The sequence below is a fragment of the Armigeres subalbatus genome, chromosome 3 (assembly GCF_024139115.2).
Source record: "Armigeres subalbatus isolate Guangzhou_Male chromosome 3, GZ_Asu_2, whole genome shotgun sequence".
Taxonomy (NCBI): domain Eukaryota; kingdom Metazoa; phylum Arthropoda; class Insecta; order Diptera; family Culicidae; genus Armigeres; species Armigeres subalbatus.
The window spans coordinates 8,272,012-8,286,631 of NC_085141.1; the positions used below are offsets into that span (position 1 = coordinate 8,272,012).

Here is a 14,620-nt window from a genome sequence, read left to right on the forward strand (position 1 = left end):
CGCGAAACAACGGACACGAATAGGAACATGGAACGTTTTAACCCTAGCCCAGCAGGGTAAATTGGCACAACTTGCCAATGAGGCACGCCGCATGAAGCTTGAGATTCTGGGACTGAGTGAAGTCCGTTGGCCAAACTTTGGAGAACACAGAACGCCGTCGGGACAAGTTCTGCTATACTCTGGTTTACGAGGTGAACACGCTCCCCGGCAACGCGGAGTTGGCTTCCTACTAAGCGCTCAGGCACACTCTGCGCTTATGAAGTGGGAACCTATAAGTGAAAGGATAATCGTTGCCAGATTTAGAACACGGGTCCGAAACCTTACTATAATCCAATGTTATGCGCCAACCGATGCTGCCGATCTGCAAGACAAAGAGAACTTTTACAGTCAACTCAATGCCGTCGTAGATAGAATTCCGAAGGGTGATATCAAGATCTGTTTGGGCGACTTCAATGCGAAGATCGTATCCGACAACTCGAACCATGAGCGCATTATGGGACGCCATGGTCTCGGAGAAATGAGCGAAAACGGAGAGCTGTTCGCAGAATTTTGTGGTAATAACGACATGGTGATCGGGGGATCGCTCTTCCCTCATCGACCGGTTCACAAGGTCACGTGGGTCTCCCGTGACGGCTTTACAGAAAATCAAATCGACCACATCTGCATCAGCCGAAAATGGAAACGGAGCCTTCTTGATGTACGGAATAAACGTAGTGCCGATATCGCGTCTGATCATCACCTCCTCATCGGCGAAATACGCCTGCGCATTGCGCGGATTCGTCGGCAGGAGGAAAGAGTTGGACGACGATTCAACACACGCCGACTGGAAGATGCCACGGTGAAACGGTCCTTCGTTGAAGAACTGGAGACGCGTGCTGCAGATATTCCGGAAGGTGGCAGCGTGGAAGACCAATGGACCGCCATCAAGAATGCCTTCATCGCCACCAGCGAGAACAATCTGGGCGAACTACGCACCCAGAGAAAACAATGGATCACCGATGAGACCTGGAGGAAGATAGAGGAGCGAAGAGAAGCCAAAGCCGCGATAGAGCGATCAAAAACCAGAGGAGCCAAAGTTCTAGCCCGCCAACGATACGCGGCTCTTGAGAAGGAAGTAAAACGCTCATGTCGACGGGACAAGCGAGCGTGGGCAGACTCTCTGGCCGACGAAGGAGAGAGAGCCGCCGCAACCGGGGACATTCGCCTCCTCTACGATATCTCACGACGCTTAAGCGGGGCGAAGATGAATGCAACGATGCCTGTGAAAGACGCGAATGATCAGTTATTGACCGACCCAACTGACCAGCTGAAACGCTGGTTCGAGCACTTCGAACAACTTTTCAAGTGCCAGCCAGGCTATCACCCCCTCGGCATGATCTGCCTAGGATCCGACGTATAACACGCGTCAATACCGAAGCTCCATCACTGCTAGAGATTCAAACAGCCATCCAAAGCATGACATCGAATAAAGCCCCAGGGGTCGACCGCATATCAGCCGAGATGCTCAAAGCTGACCCCATGACATCCGCTCAACTACTGCATCGTTTATTTCATAATATCTGGGACACCGCAACTTTCCCGGTCGACTGGATGCAAGGTATCTTAGTAAAGGTGCCCAAAAAGGGTGAGCTGACTGTATGCGATAACTGGCGAGGCATTATGTTGCTGTGTACCGTTCTCAAAGTTCTGTGCAAAATTATCCTAGCCCGGATTCAGGAGAAGATCGATGCGACTCTCCGGCGGCAGCAAGCCGGATTCCGTGCCGGAAGATCCTGTGTGGACCATATTGTCACGCTCCGCATCATTCTGGAGCAGGTCAACGAATTCCAAGAGTCCCTTTACTTGGTATCCATTGAATACGCAAAAGATTTCGATCGTCTCAATCAAGAGAATATGTGGGGCGCCCTGAGACGCAAGGGAGTTCCTGAGAAAATCATCGGCCTCATCGAAGCACAGTACGAGGCCTTTTCGTGTAGAGTGCTGCACAATGGGGTCCTGTCCGACCCTATCCGGGTCGTAGCTGGTGTGAGGCAAGGATGTATCCTATCACCGTTATTGTTCCTCATCGTAATCGATGAGATTCTGGTAGGTGCGATTGACCGTGAACCAAACCGCGGGCTGTTATGGCAGCCTATAACAATGGAGCACCTAAACGACTTCGAATTGGCTGATGACGTTGCACTCCTCGCGCAACGGCGCTCTGATATGCAGAGTAAGCTCAACGACCTTGCTGAGCGCTCCTCTTCGGCAGGTTTAGTCATCAACGTCAACAAAACCAAATCGTTGGATGTAAACACGACGACTCCTTCCAGTTTCACAGTAGCCGGGCAACCAGTGGAGAATGTTGAAAGCTTCCAATATCTTGGTAGCCAAATGGCGTCGGACGGCGGTACCAAGATCGACATAGGCGCACGGATCAAGAAAGCAAGGGCTGCCTTTGCGAGTTTAAGAAATATCTGGAAAAACAGGCAGATAAGTGAACGCACCAAAATACGAATTTTCAACTCTAACGTGAAATCTGTGCTGTTATACGCTAGCGAAACATGGTGTGTATCAGTGGAGAACACTCAACGGCTGCAGGTGTTCATTAACAGATGCCTGCGGTATATAATTCGGGCCTGGTGGCCTCACAACTGGATCTCAAACAATGAGCTCCATCGTCGTTGTCACCAGAGGCCGATAGCAACAGAAATTCGGGATCGGAAGTGGGGCTGGGTCGGCCACACTCTACGTAGGGCGGAAACGAAATCTGTAAACAAGCATTAGACTGGAACCCAGCGGGACATCGCAGCAGAGGCAGACCCAGAGGCTCATGGCGGCGAAGCCTCAATAAAGAAATAAAAGAAGTCGACCGAAATCTAACCTGGCAACAGGTTAAAGCGATAGCCGGGCAACGCTCAGGATGGAGATCTTTCAAGTCGGCCCTTTGCACCACCGGAGGTGTACAGGATCCGTAAGTAAGTAAGTGAGAGTTTATTTTCTATGGCAGAAGTTAGTATAGGAGAAAAGATGGAAACGGTATGAAAGTCAATTTCCAGCTCTAGCGATTGTTAAGGAGAATCGGGGAGGCACTACACACCGTGTTATTTTTCCTATCTTTTATCTCTTTCTAGCTAAGAGTAAAGTAAAAAGTAAAAAAGGAGGGACTATGTCCAAGGGCATAACGACCCCTCCTCACGGCCTCTGCAAGTTAGGAGGCCTGCCTAGGACGTGGTGGGGCTTGTTAAACCTCTACAAAAAGCTGCATGTGCCCGCAAGCAGGTCATATCAAAGCAACCGTGTGCCACTCAAATCGCACAGGAGCCCAAGGAGTGCCAATTGGCACATCAGGATCAATGCCAGCGAGGCATGTAAGTCATGCAAAGATCACCATGGGATCATTAAAGGCGACTACAGCCACAAGGGGGACCCATTTAAAATGAGTGAAGCAAAATAAAATAATTCTTTTGACGATGCGTTAAGCATGGAGGTGGTTGACCCCTTTGCCAATGGGGGGTTGGTGAGGTCTCCTCCCAGGGAGGCGGAGAGCGGAGTGACGGAGGTTGCAACTAGCAGCACCGGAGTCTCTCCAGCAGTGACAGGGTATAGCCCTATCAGCACGCTCGGCGGTCCACTACCCGGGATGCACTACGCCGAGCAACTCGATGATATCATATAAGGATGATATCATGAACATCAGAAAGGAACTAAAACAAAACCTTCGGATGCTCCACCAGGCTGTTCCAGTCGCAAGACAAGAACAGGATGCGTTTATCAGGCGGGTGGTAGGAAAAGAGAAGGCCGACAAAGGTGCTCAAACGGATGCCTTCTCCTTCCTTGGAGGAGCGACCATGGCCCAAGAGGCGATTGATTTCGCCCTGACGGCCAATGAAGAAAAGACTGCGCCTAACCCGAAACGGCTCAGAGCAAAGCCAAACGACGTGCGACCATAAAGGCCAAACGTCGTCTGGACGGAGCAGATCGGGGTGCAGAGGAGCCCGAAGGGCGTCGACCCGAGAAGGTGACTTCTCGGCCCAAAAAGGCGAAAGGCACCAACCAGGCGCAAGTCGCCGGGCCGCAAGAGGGTACCAGCCAGCCTGTGCCATCGGCACAAGGGACCGAAAATCCCTGGCAGCTGGTCAGTAGGGCAAAGCGGAAGTCGCATCTCGCATCTCGATTCTCGACCCGCAAAGAAAGCTAAAGACAGAGGAAAGGCCTTGTTGGTGAAAATCGATAAGGCAAAGTACGCTGATGATGATGATGATGATACTACCATCTATTGTAGCAAGGCACCTGCCGATAGCACTGGCCATATCTGACAAATGATTTGATCATGATTATACTACTGTTTGTATTTCATCAGACTCCTGTATGAAGGGCCAAAAATGGGTGGGGTGGTTCCATAAGCAGAGACACTTATGCGAATCCACGGGAGGATTATAGAGAATCTCCAATATTATAATCTTGCCCTCGTTTCCCAGATTGACCCAATAGATGGGGAGAAGAGCCCGCCCTTTATCCACGAGATGTTAACAATAGGAAGTTGGCGATTCCACTCTTCCTATCCAAATCGCTTCAATCGGGTGCCCTGATGGTTGTTTTGTTTTTTTTTTGGTTTATGGTATATAATCATATAGTTTCAATATAATTTGCTAAATATATATAATGGAATTCTCTCACCAAGTTTCCATTCGTATGTCCTGGATGATGGAGGATCTTACTTCAACACTAGCTAGTTTTAGATTTATGCTATCTTCAGAGTATACATATTTCATTCTGGTTCAAAGATCGAAAAATAGATCGAAAAATAGACAGATGATTTCTGAAAAGATGAAATAAAAAGACGGATGGCAGTATCATGCATAATAGCATGAGCATTTGAATTAAATTGAATGATTAAAAATGAATATGTATATACTCTATACAATACTATAACACACCCTTTTTTCTTTTCTCTATATAAACTATACTCTTCTTTCTTGTAATCTTGTAATCTTGTAATATCAACGCACCCTCTGACCATAGCCTATCTGCGTTGTATTTAAATACCACTGAGCGATACGTCTACTGGGCAACACGTCCGGTGTGCACTGCACTAAGATCTCCTTAGATGCAACCGGACCGAGATCTTACTTAAGGCTCCCAAGGGTCCGTTTCGTTGTGATATGTTGCCATAAAATAGAAATATATGCACTTGCTTTTCTAATCTACGGGAATATTTAAATTTACTAATGATATTGATTAGTGACAAGTAAATTCATTCATCGATCAGATTAGAACGAGCTCAGTGCAATTAAAATATAAACGCAATACTTATCTGCAATTCACAGAAGATGTTGGGATTGTCCTTGAAGTAATCACGTTGTGAACACAGACTTCCTGTATTGACGGTGGTTGTTATGAATATGAATACCACTGCTGATACCGGAACAATAAGATTTTCTTCATCACTGGTCGTCTGGAAAGAGGTAGATAAAAGAATTGGGCCGCTTTCACTCGCCGGCCCGCAAAACATTAGTAAGTAATTAATCTTACTACAAAGACAAAAATACAGTTCTAATAATTCTGTCTTATTATTGGATAACACACATGCCCATCTGATACTCAACTTAACCAAAATATATCCTCAATACTTAATAAAATGATAACTGTATATAGTTTCTATTATTGTCCATATATACCTACTATTCAATCTAGGATTCCAAATCGGATAAATTAATTCAGTTGCTAACTAAAAGCTTATCCTCAACGCTTTGGCTGTCAATAGTCTCCACAATATGAACCTGAAAGGTTATAACTTTGTTCAATCCTACATCTGTTTATATTAAAACTCATTCCTAACTGGCCCGAAACTGCTTTCAACACATAACTGCCCCGAGCACAGCCACTACATGCGACCCACAGGACCCCAATCGAGGACGGCCTACATTATACCGTTGTGAGCTTACACCCTCTCCTGGGCTGTGCGACGCTGAAAACATGCTCCTAACGTTTGATGCCTAAAAATAAAAATAATTAAACTAATTACACTAAATCTTACACTTTTGATCGAACCCGGCTGACATTCGCGTTAAACAATGTGTTCCATGAGTGCTGATCACTCATGATAACGCCCCGAATCGGCGAATAAAATTCAGTTTAACGCAGAGTTTAAACCCTCTCTTGCGCTAAGTAATGCTGAAAACCTAACTTCTAGGAATTTGATTCGTAGAAACAAATTATACTGAAATTGGTGCGTGGCAAAATAAGTTATACTATTAGCTAATTTAGTTAAACCCTGACTAGCCCACATTATACCGGCCCGTTTGGAGTCATCCAGTGGCACTTGGTCTTAGCATTCGTTTTCTTTTTAAATTCTATAACAATTCACCACGCTTACCCCATATTAGTAATATGTAGAACGAATGCTTGACTATTACTATACTAAGTATAGTAAAAGACCGGAAGTAATAATTGGGCCAGCCACCACCTATATAAACTATACTCTTCTTTCGAACACATTTTTTAATTTCGTGATAATCTAAGGCAGTGATGCTCAGCATTTTGGGCGTTTTTCCCTTTAATTTGCCTGTCACTGAAGTCCTTAAATCGATGCTGGCGATCGAAAGCTTTCGGCGCTGGGTCAGGACGTGCGAAGCGTCAGACGCACCAAGACCGGTGAAATCTAGACCAAAATTTGAAAAGGGCGTTACAGACAAAATTTAGTCCTTCTGATTCTTCGTCTACAAATATAGCTATATGTGTAGACGAAGAATCAGAAGGAATAAATTTTGGCTGTTACGCCCTTTTCAAATACTGGTCTAGAAAAGATCTTGGTCTGAAACGCGGAGCGCAGGCTAGTGGGACTGAATACAGGAAGCTGGCCCAAGGGGTTCTGGGTGACGACGCCGAGATGAGGTCGTTGGGGCGGAAGTGTTCCTCCAGTGCAAGCAACTGGACGAGGTCACGAACGCGGACGACGTCGTCTCTGCCGTCAGAGACCAGTGTGATACAAAGGTCGATAAGACCTCTGTACACCTAAGAGGCGGTGCCTTTGGTACACAGGTAGCCTACCTTAGGTTACCGGTTGCGGAAGCCAAAAAAGTAATGGAGTGAGGGAAGTTGAAGATCGGCTGGTCAGTATGCCCAGTGAGCAAACTCCAGCGGCCTTCAGTGGACAGGTGCTATCGGTGCTAAGAGTTGGAACACAAGTCCTACAACTGTAAGGGCCCAGACCGTAGCAACATGTGTCGTCGTTGTGGTGAGGAAGGGGACAAGGGCACAGCGAAGTTTTTACCGCGGCCCTGGGACTGGAAGCCAACACTGATGGTCTAAGCGGGGATACGTTGGTAGCTGTCCTATCACCCGCGTGTGACGCCACAAAGCTCTACCGAGAAATGGCAGACGCCCGGTATACTAGTGGAGTCCCGAGATTGCGGCCCTTCGATCAACCTGCCTGAAGGCTAGACGAAGGATGCAACGTGCCCGCATCGAGGATGAAAGAGCGGACCGCCGTGAAGTGTTTCGAAACTGGCCTTTAACAAGGCCCTCAAGAGCAGTAAGAGAGCGTGTTTCGACAACCTATGCGAAGGAGCCAACGCGAATCCGTGGGGTGACGCCTACAGGATAGTGATGGCCAAGACCAAAAGGAGCTCTTCAACCCCTAAACGGTCCCCGGATAGGTTGGCGAGGATTATCGAAGTACTATTCCCGTCCCGAGCCACAAGTCCCTGGCCTCCTGCACCGCAAGGCAATATGGGTGCGGCTGAAATGGTGGCTCCGTGACGAACGAAGAGTTACTCGCGGTGGCCAAATTCCTGGTAACGCACAAAGCTCCAGGGCCTGATGGAGTTCCGAACAGCGCTCTCAAGGCAGCAATCATAGCGAACCCGAACATGTTCATGCTAGCTATGCAAAGATGCCTAGATGAGTGTAGATTCCCCGAAAGATGGAAAAGACAGAAACTGGTATTGTTGCCGAAGGCCGGGAAGCCGCCGGGCGACCCATCGGCGCATAGACCAATCTGTCTTATAGACACGACGGGCAAGTTTGCTAGAGAAGATCATCCTCAACAGGCTGACCCCGTACTCAGAGGGTACGAACGGCATGTCAAGAAATCAGTTCGGTTTTCGCAAAGGTAAGTCCACGTTGGACGCTATTAACTCGGTGGTAAAGACCGCCGAGATAGCGATCCAACAGAAAAGGCGATGTATTCGATACTGATACGTTGCGATGCCATTGCACTCTCGTTACACCGGCTTAGCCTGCCGGTGGGCCTGTACCAGATTTTGGAAAGCTATTTCCAGAACCGTGTACTATTATACGACACCGATGCCGATCAGAGAAGCGTACCTATTACCGCAGGAGATCCGCAAGGTTCAATACTGGGCCCGGTACTATGGAACCTTAAGTATGATGGGGTTCTGAAGCTAAAGTTCCCTCCTGGTGTTAAGATCGTCGGCTTCGCAGATGACGTAACCTTGGAGGTCTACGAGGAGTCAATTCCCGAGGTAGAACTTACCGCAGCACACGCGATCAGCACGGTGGAGGATTGGATGAGCGCTAGAGGCCTGCAGCTCACTCAACATAAGATGGAGGTGGTTATCGTCAACAACCGCAAGTCGGTTCAACATGCAGTGATTCACGTGGGTGAAGTCGCGATCGCATCAAAGCGGAGTTTGAGTTCGTATGTCCTCGTTTCGACGTCGAAAGAAGAGCTATGCTAGACGTTTGTGGTCGGGACACAACCCCGGATACCCTTATCCAGAGGATGTGCCAAGCAATGGAGAAGTGGAACGCAGTTTCGACTGCAACCACTCAGATTGCCTGCAGTTTGCAGATAATCTTGGGCGCCGAGCAGCAGTCGACAAGCATGACTAACTTGTGATTGGTTGGAGCAAAAACAGGCTGAGCGCGGCGAAGTGAATGAGAGGTTTGCACATGTCGAGGTAAAAGTGTCGCAGAGGATGGCAACCGCAGTCGCCACCACTAGGCATGGCAGAAGAGTGAGCGTATAGGTGTTAGTATGGACTGCACATGCCGATGCAGAACTGTTCTGCCGTAATCTGGAAAAGTGACGTAATAGCCATTTTACAACATGCATGTCTAATAGTAGATTTACCTCCTTCGATATTAGCAGCAGACTTGACCTTCCTCAGACTTCTTCGCAATTATTCAGCCGTCCTCCTACTCTGATGAGTCCTTCCTTGCAGATGAACGGATGAAACCATCTCAATGGTGGACACAAACTCTTCTCGCGATAATGCCCTTATTTCGTCGGCAAAAACTTCCTTCTGTACGCTCCGGAGTATTACGTTTTCAGCTTTCTGCAACTCTACAGTAGTTGGCAATCCATTAGCAGAGCGAGCGAGCAGAGCGAGTCGTAGCCAGTAGGCTGTGCGTCGTATCAAATCAGAATATGACCCGAACTTGCCGATGTACATCTCGTTAAATTCTGCCGTGGGAGATACAGTACATGCCACTACTGTGCGGCGTCTTTCTTCTTCTCCTGCTTCTTCATCAGACTCGATGCCTCCAGGCCATAATTCGGGTGCTTCCTTCAGCCAACCGGGACCTTCCCACCAAAGTGCGTTATGAACGATGTCTTCGGGCAGCATTCCACGTGATATCAGATCTGCTGGGTTGTCCGTACCAGGAACGTGTCGCCAATTCCAACCCTCCGTGAGCGTTTGAATTTTCGCCACTCTATTGGCAACAAATGTAGTCCACGTTGTTGGCGGTGATTCGACCCAACGCAACACGCAAGTTGAATCCGTCCAGAAAAAGGTTTGGACTGTCAATTTAGTAGATTCCTTCACTTTTCCGTATAGCTGCGACAACAGAACGGCACCACAGAGCTCTAACCGTGGGATAGATTGGCAGCGTAGTGGAGCCACTTTAGATCGGGACGACAAGAGTCGTACCATAATCTTTCCGTTGGAGTCTTGACTTCGTAAGTAAACGCAGCCGCCATACGCTTTGCACGAAGCATCCGAAAAACAGTGTAGTTCCACCAAAACTGCTCTGGGTAAGATAACACACCGATCGATACGAATTTCATTCAGAAACGGGAGTTCTTTGTGGAATTTTCTCCAATTCTCACCCACCATTGAAGGTACGGGCTGATCCCAGTCTAACCGATTACCAGAAATCCAGAGTTGCTGCATGAAAATTTTAACTGATGAAGTCGTGGCCCCAATCAAGCCAAGTGGATCGAATAATGTTGCGATCTGTGAGAGTATTTGACGTTTCGTTAAAGGAACTCCTGGTTCAATCGGTGGGACAGCAAACTGGAAACGGAGAGTATCAGTATAGGGTATCCACGTTAGTCCTAGAGTTTTGACAATCTCAGGATCCAGAATAATTCCTATGGGATCTCGTATTGCCAGGTTTTCTTCGGGTACACCATCAAGAACTTCTGGGACATTACAAGCCCACTTCCGTAGTTTAAACCCACCGCACTGCATCATTTCAGTCAGTTGATTCCTAGTACTGACGGCTAGTTCAACCTCGTCCGTACCGGTGATGACGTCGTCCATATAAACATCTTCACGAATTGCTCTTGCCGCGAGCGGGAAACGATCGGCTTCGTCAGCAGCCAACTGTTGGAGGGTTCGGGTGGCTAAAAATGGTGCGGGTTTGGTTCCGTATGTAACTGTGTTGAGTTCGTACACTGCAACTTCCTCCTCCGGAGCAAACCGGAATAGTATAGATTGGAGTGGTCGATCCGTTGGCCGAGCGAGGATCTGCCGAAACATCTTCTCCACGTCCGACACGAGGAGCACCTGCTTTGTTCGGCTGCGTAGAATAATTGATCTCAAATCCTCCTGTACAACTGGCCCTACCAGAAGTACATCATTTAAGGACACTCCAGATGACGTTTCGCAAGAAGCATCGAAGACCACCCTGACCTTGGTGGTGGTACTGGCCTCCTTGACCACCGGATGATGCGGTAGAAAACATCTTTTAATCTTGTCCTCTGTAGCTTCCTCAACCTTGCGCATGTGTCCCAATTTCAGGTAGTCGTCCATGAAGGCAATGTATTGCTCCCGCAAGTGAGCGTCCCTCGCCAGTCTTCTTTCCGTGCCAAGAAGACGTCGGAATGCGATATCCTTAGACTCGCCCAGGTTTGGAAGAACGTCCTCGTTTTTAGGTAATGGAACAATGTAACGACCCTCTGTATTTCTCTGAACTCCACGCTGGAAAATTTCTTCACACTTCTTCTCCTCTAGCGAACAGGTATCCGAAAATTCCACCTCCTCGCAGGACCAGAATCGCGCCATCAACGTTTCCAGATCCTTGGATGTTGAGAAGTGGCACTTGATTTGGAGGGATTCGCTAGGAATTGAGCACCCACCACAAACTACCCAGCAAACACTGAGTCCGTAAGGCTTGGTAAGTTTTTACCGATTGTGATCCTTCGTCCTGACTCGAAGAATTCAAAGAAGGCCTCGATACCTAACACGATGTCGACTTCCTTAGACGTGAAGAATGCTGGATCCGCAAGCTCAATCCCTTTTGGTAGGACTCAACGTTTCGTATTGATTGAAGTTGTAGGTAGGTTTGCGGTTACCTTGGGTAATACCAAGAACCTCATGTCTCGCGAGAAGTCCGAAATCCGCGAACGAATGGCTGCTTGAACCATGTGTTTGACCTTGGTGGCCCCTTGTCCTATGCCCAGGACTGAAACGTCGATCTTCTTTCTGATCACCTTCATCCTTTGTACCAAGCGTTCCGAAACGAAGTTGCTCTCTGAACCCGAATCAAGAAGAGCACGAGCGTGGTACTTTACGCCAACGTCATCCTCGACGATGACCACCGCTGTCGCTAACAAAACCTGCGACGTAACTTGATTTGCCGCACCGCTCACCGAAACGTCTGTTGCTGCCATATTCACCACTTGAATAGAACTGGAACCTGATGAAACCTGATAATCCTTGGAGTTTGAAGCTGCTACCCCCAGCAGCCTCTGCGACCGATGCAGTATTACCCTTCTCCGATTTGAAACAAACCAGGGTGTGGTGACGTCTTCTACAGATCCGGCAGCGGAATTTTGATAGGCAATCCTTTGCCTGATGCCCCGGCCGGAAACAATTCCGGCAAAGCCCATGGGATTTCAACATAGCATCCTTGTCCGCCACAGAAAGTTTTTGGAATGCGGAACATTGAAATAGATTGCAAGCCACACATCTTCCTGATGATGCTTCAACCGAGTTATAACTGGCCTTGGTTGTTGAAACTCTTGATTTTGTCGTTGTTTGTTGTGGGTGGGTAACCTTGGAATCCGCCTGCCTAGACGGAAAGCATTCCAAAACTTGGATTCGCTGGCGCAGGAATTCGATGAGGTCTGCCAGTGAGTCCTTTTCCTTGGAGGCTGAGCATTCCTCCCATGCTCGACGAGTAGACGGGTCCAATCGCATTGTGAGGAAATTCACCAACAAAAGATCCTTGTAATCGACAGGTTCCACAACTTGATCTAATGTTTGGACGATTCGCTCAAAACCCTCTACCAGAGAACGCAGATCAACAACAGATTCTCTGCCCAAAGTCGGTAGCATGAAGAATGATTGCACCTGCTTCTTCTTCAATAGCTTGTTGTTGTTGTATCTTTTCATCAGCGTTTCCCAAGCTATATGGTAATTTGCCTTGGTAATCTTCAGGGGATCGATTAGGCTTTTCGGCTCACCCTGAAGGCACCCCTTCAAATAATGAAGCTTCTCCACTTCCGGCAAATCGGTTCTCCAGTGGATGAGCGACGTGAACAATTCTCGGAAGCTCAACCACTCATCGATGTCACCACTGAACGTTTGAAGATGAATTTGTGGTAACCTGACATGATCAACAACATTTGCTGCCGGTTGTTCGAGAAGAGACTGATCCACGGCCGGAGGGGCATGAAGGGCTTTGCTTTTGTCCAACAAAAACGTTTTAGCTTCATAATATCGATCACTCATCTGCTTGCGCAACTTCCCAAGCTGATTCTCTTCGTCCTCAAACTCTTCATGAGATCGTAGCTCGACCAAGTTCTCGCTAAATCTCTCCCACAAATCGTCGATTTGCTCCAGCCGAACGTCTACCTGGGTAGCAGTGGTCGCATCAGAAAACTTCTGAATGAAACCATAGATATCGTCAAATGAAGATCGCAGGTCTTCCAGCTGAACCTTCAGCTGCATCAAAGACGATAATGCTTTCCGAGTGATGGGCATGATGATGTGTCGTCGAACAATCGGTAAAGAAAGCGAGTATCCTTGCTTCGGCGAACATATACTGCTCGCTTTCACTAACCTGGAAGAACAGGTAGCTGTTCTTATCTAATTCCGAATCGAACCAAAGTAGCAAAGGTCCGGTGACGTCACATCAATCTTGCCTCAATTGGGTTCACTCACATTTGGATTTGTAATTCAAGAAGAGGAAATACCGGGGTGTAATATTCAAAAATGTATGCCTCGGCAAGGCATATACTGTGGCAGCCTACCTGGAGGTACCATCAGCAGTACCGATGCAACTATGCCGAAACAAATCCAAATCACCACGAATATCCAATTTGCTCAAAGTGTGTGCAGGTTGTAGGTCGAAGAGAAATAATCGGTATGTAGTAATCGTAACGTTTGCTTCGGTAGGACATATACCGTGCAACTAACCTGGAGGACTTACAGCTCCACCATTCAGTAAATCAAACCAGTCGAGAATGCAACTTGGGTTTGCAGCAGACTTGCTCTAACGAGCAGTTCCAATGCAGGGATTGCGTGGTGTTAAAGAAGAGGTTTTACAGGAATTTCATTTAAAAAGTGTATTTCTGCTGTGCCTAGCTTGGCAGTGACATATAGGGTAAGACGGTATAATGCGCCCCACCTGGCCAAAACGCCCCCCTTTGATTTCTAGAAAACTATAACTAATTAAGGGTCAAAATCAGTTGGTACCTATAAGTATTTGTAAACCCATCATACTATGTGAATGTGGAAGTATTTTTGTATTACACAATGAAAATAATAGCAAAATACAAAAAGTTACAGTTTTGATGTAACTTTTTATGTTTGTTTGCTCAACATTCTGGAGCGACGCTAGCATATTGTCCGCAAAATTTGCACTGGAACACTCAGTTGGGCAACAAAATTACTTTTCTCAGTGGTTAATATGATATAAAATTGCTTCCATCTTCAAAAATTTAACGATTTTCGAAAACATGTTACACCGGCCAAAACGCCCCAGTGTAGGCAGGACGATATGCCCTTACCAACTGGACACAAGCGCAGCGAGCCTGCAGCAGTTGCTCCTGAATTGTATGGGAAATATTGAAATGTAATTCACACCTGCTTAAATGGACCTATGTTGGTTTTTTAATGTCAAGTACATAAGGATTTGTAACCTTTTTATTATGGGATTGATAAAATACTAATGAAGGGCTATGAAACTTCTTTGGCTAAGGTGGGGCGTATTGCCCAGGCACTTGTTAAAATCCATTTTTTCGCGACTTTTCAAAAAAGCTTTATTACGTGTTATCTGTAATATTTTTACATGACTACCCATGGGCAATGCATTTGCGACTTTCTGGACTACCAAATAACACAAAGTTTGCATAAATTGCGTTGAAAAGTAAAAAGTTATCAAGGAGTTGCCTTAGGGGGGGCATATTATACCGTCTTACCCTACGTTTAATTTTCAC

At 47.1% G+C, this 14,620-nt stretch overlaps 1 protein-coding gene across 1 annotated transcript in view; it reads right to left on the minus strand.

Moving 5' to 3' along the window:
* Positions 1-11,674, minus strand: part of LOC134221449 (uncharacterized) — a 33,344-nt gene extending 21,670 nt beyond the window's left edge. Inside the window, exons 1-2 of the mRNA XM_062700638.1 lie at positions 11,531-11,674; positions 9,149-11,276 (exon numbers count right to left, since the gene is read on the minus strand). Of these exons, the coding sequence (XP_062556622.1) occupies positions 9,149-11,276; positions 11,531-11,674 (2,272 nt within the window). The remainder of the gene's footprint in view (positions 1-9,148; positions 11,277-11,530) is intronic.
* Positions 11,675-14,620: the final 2,946 nt, after the last annotated feature.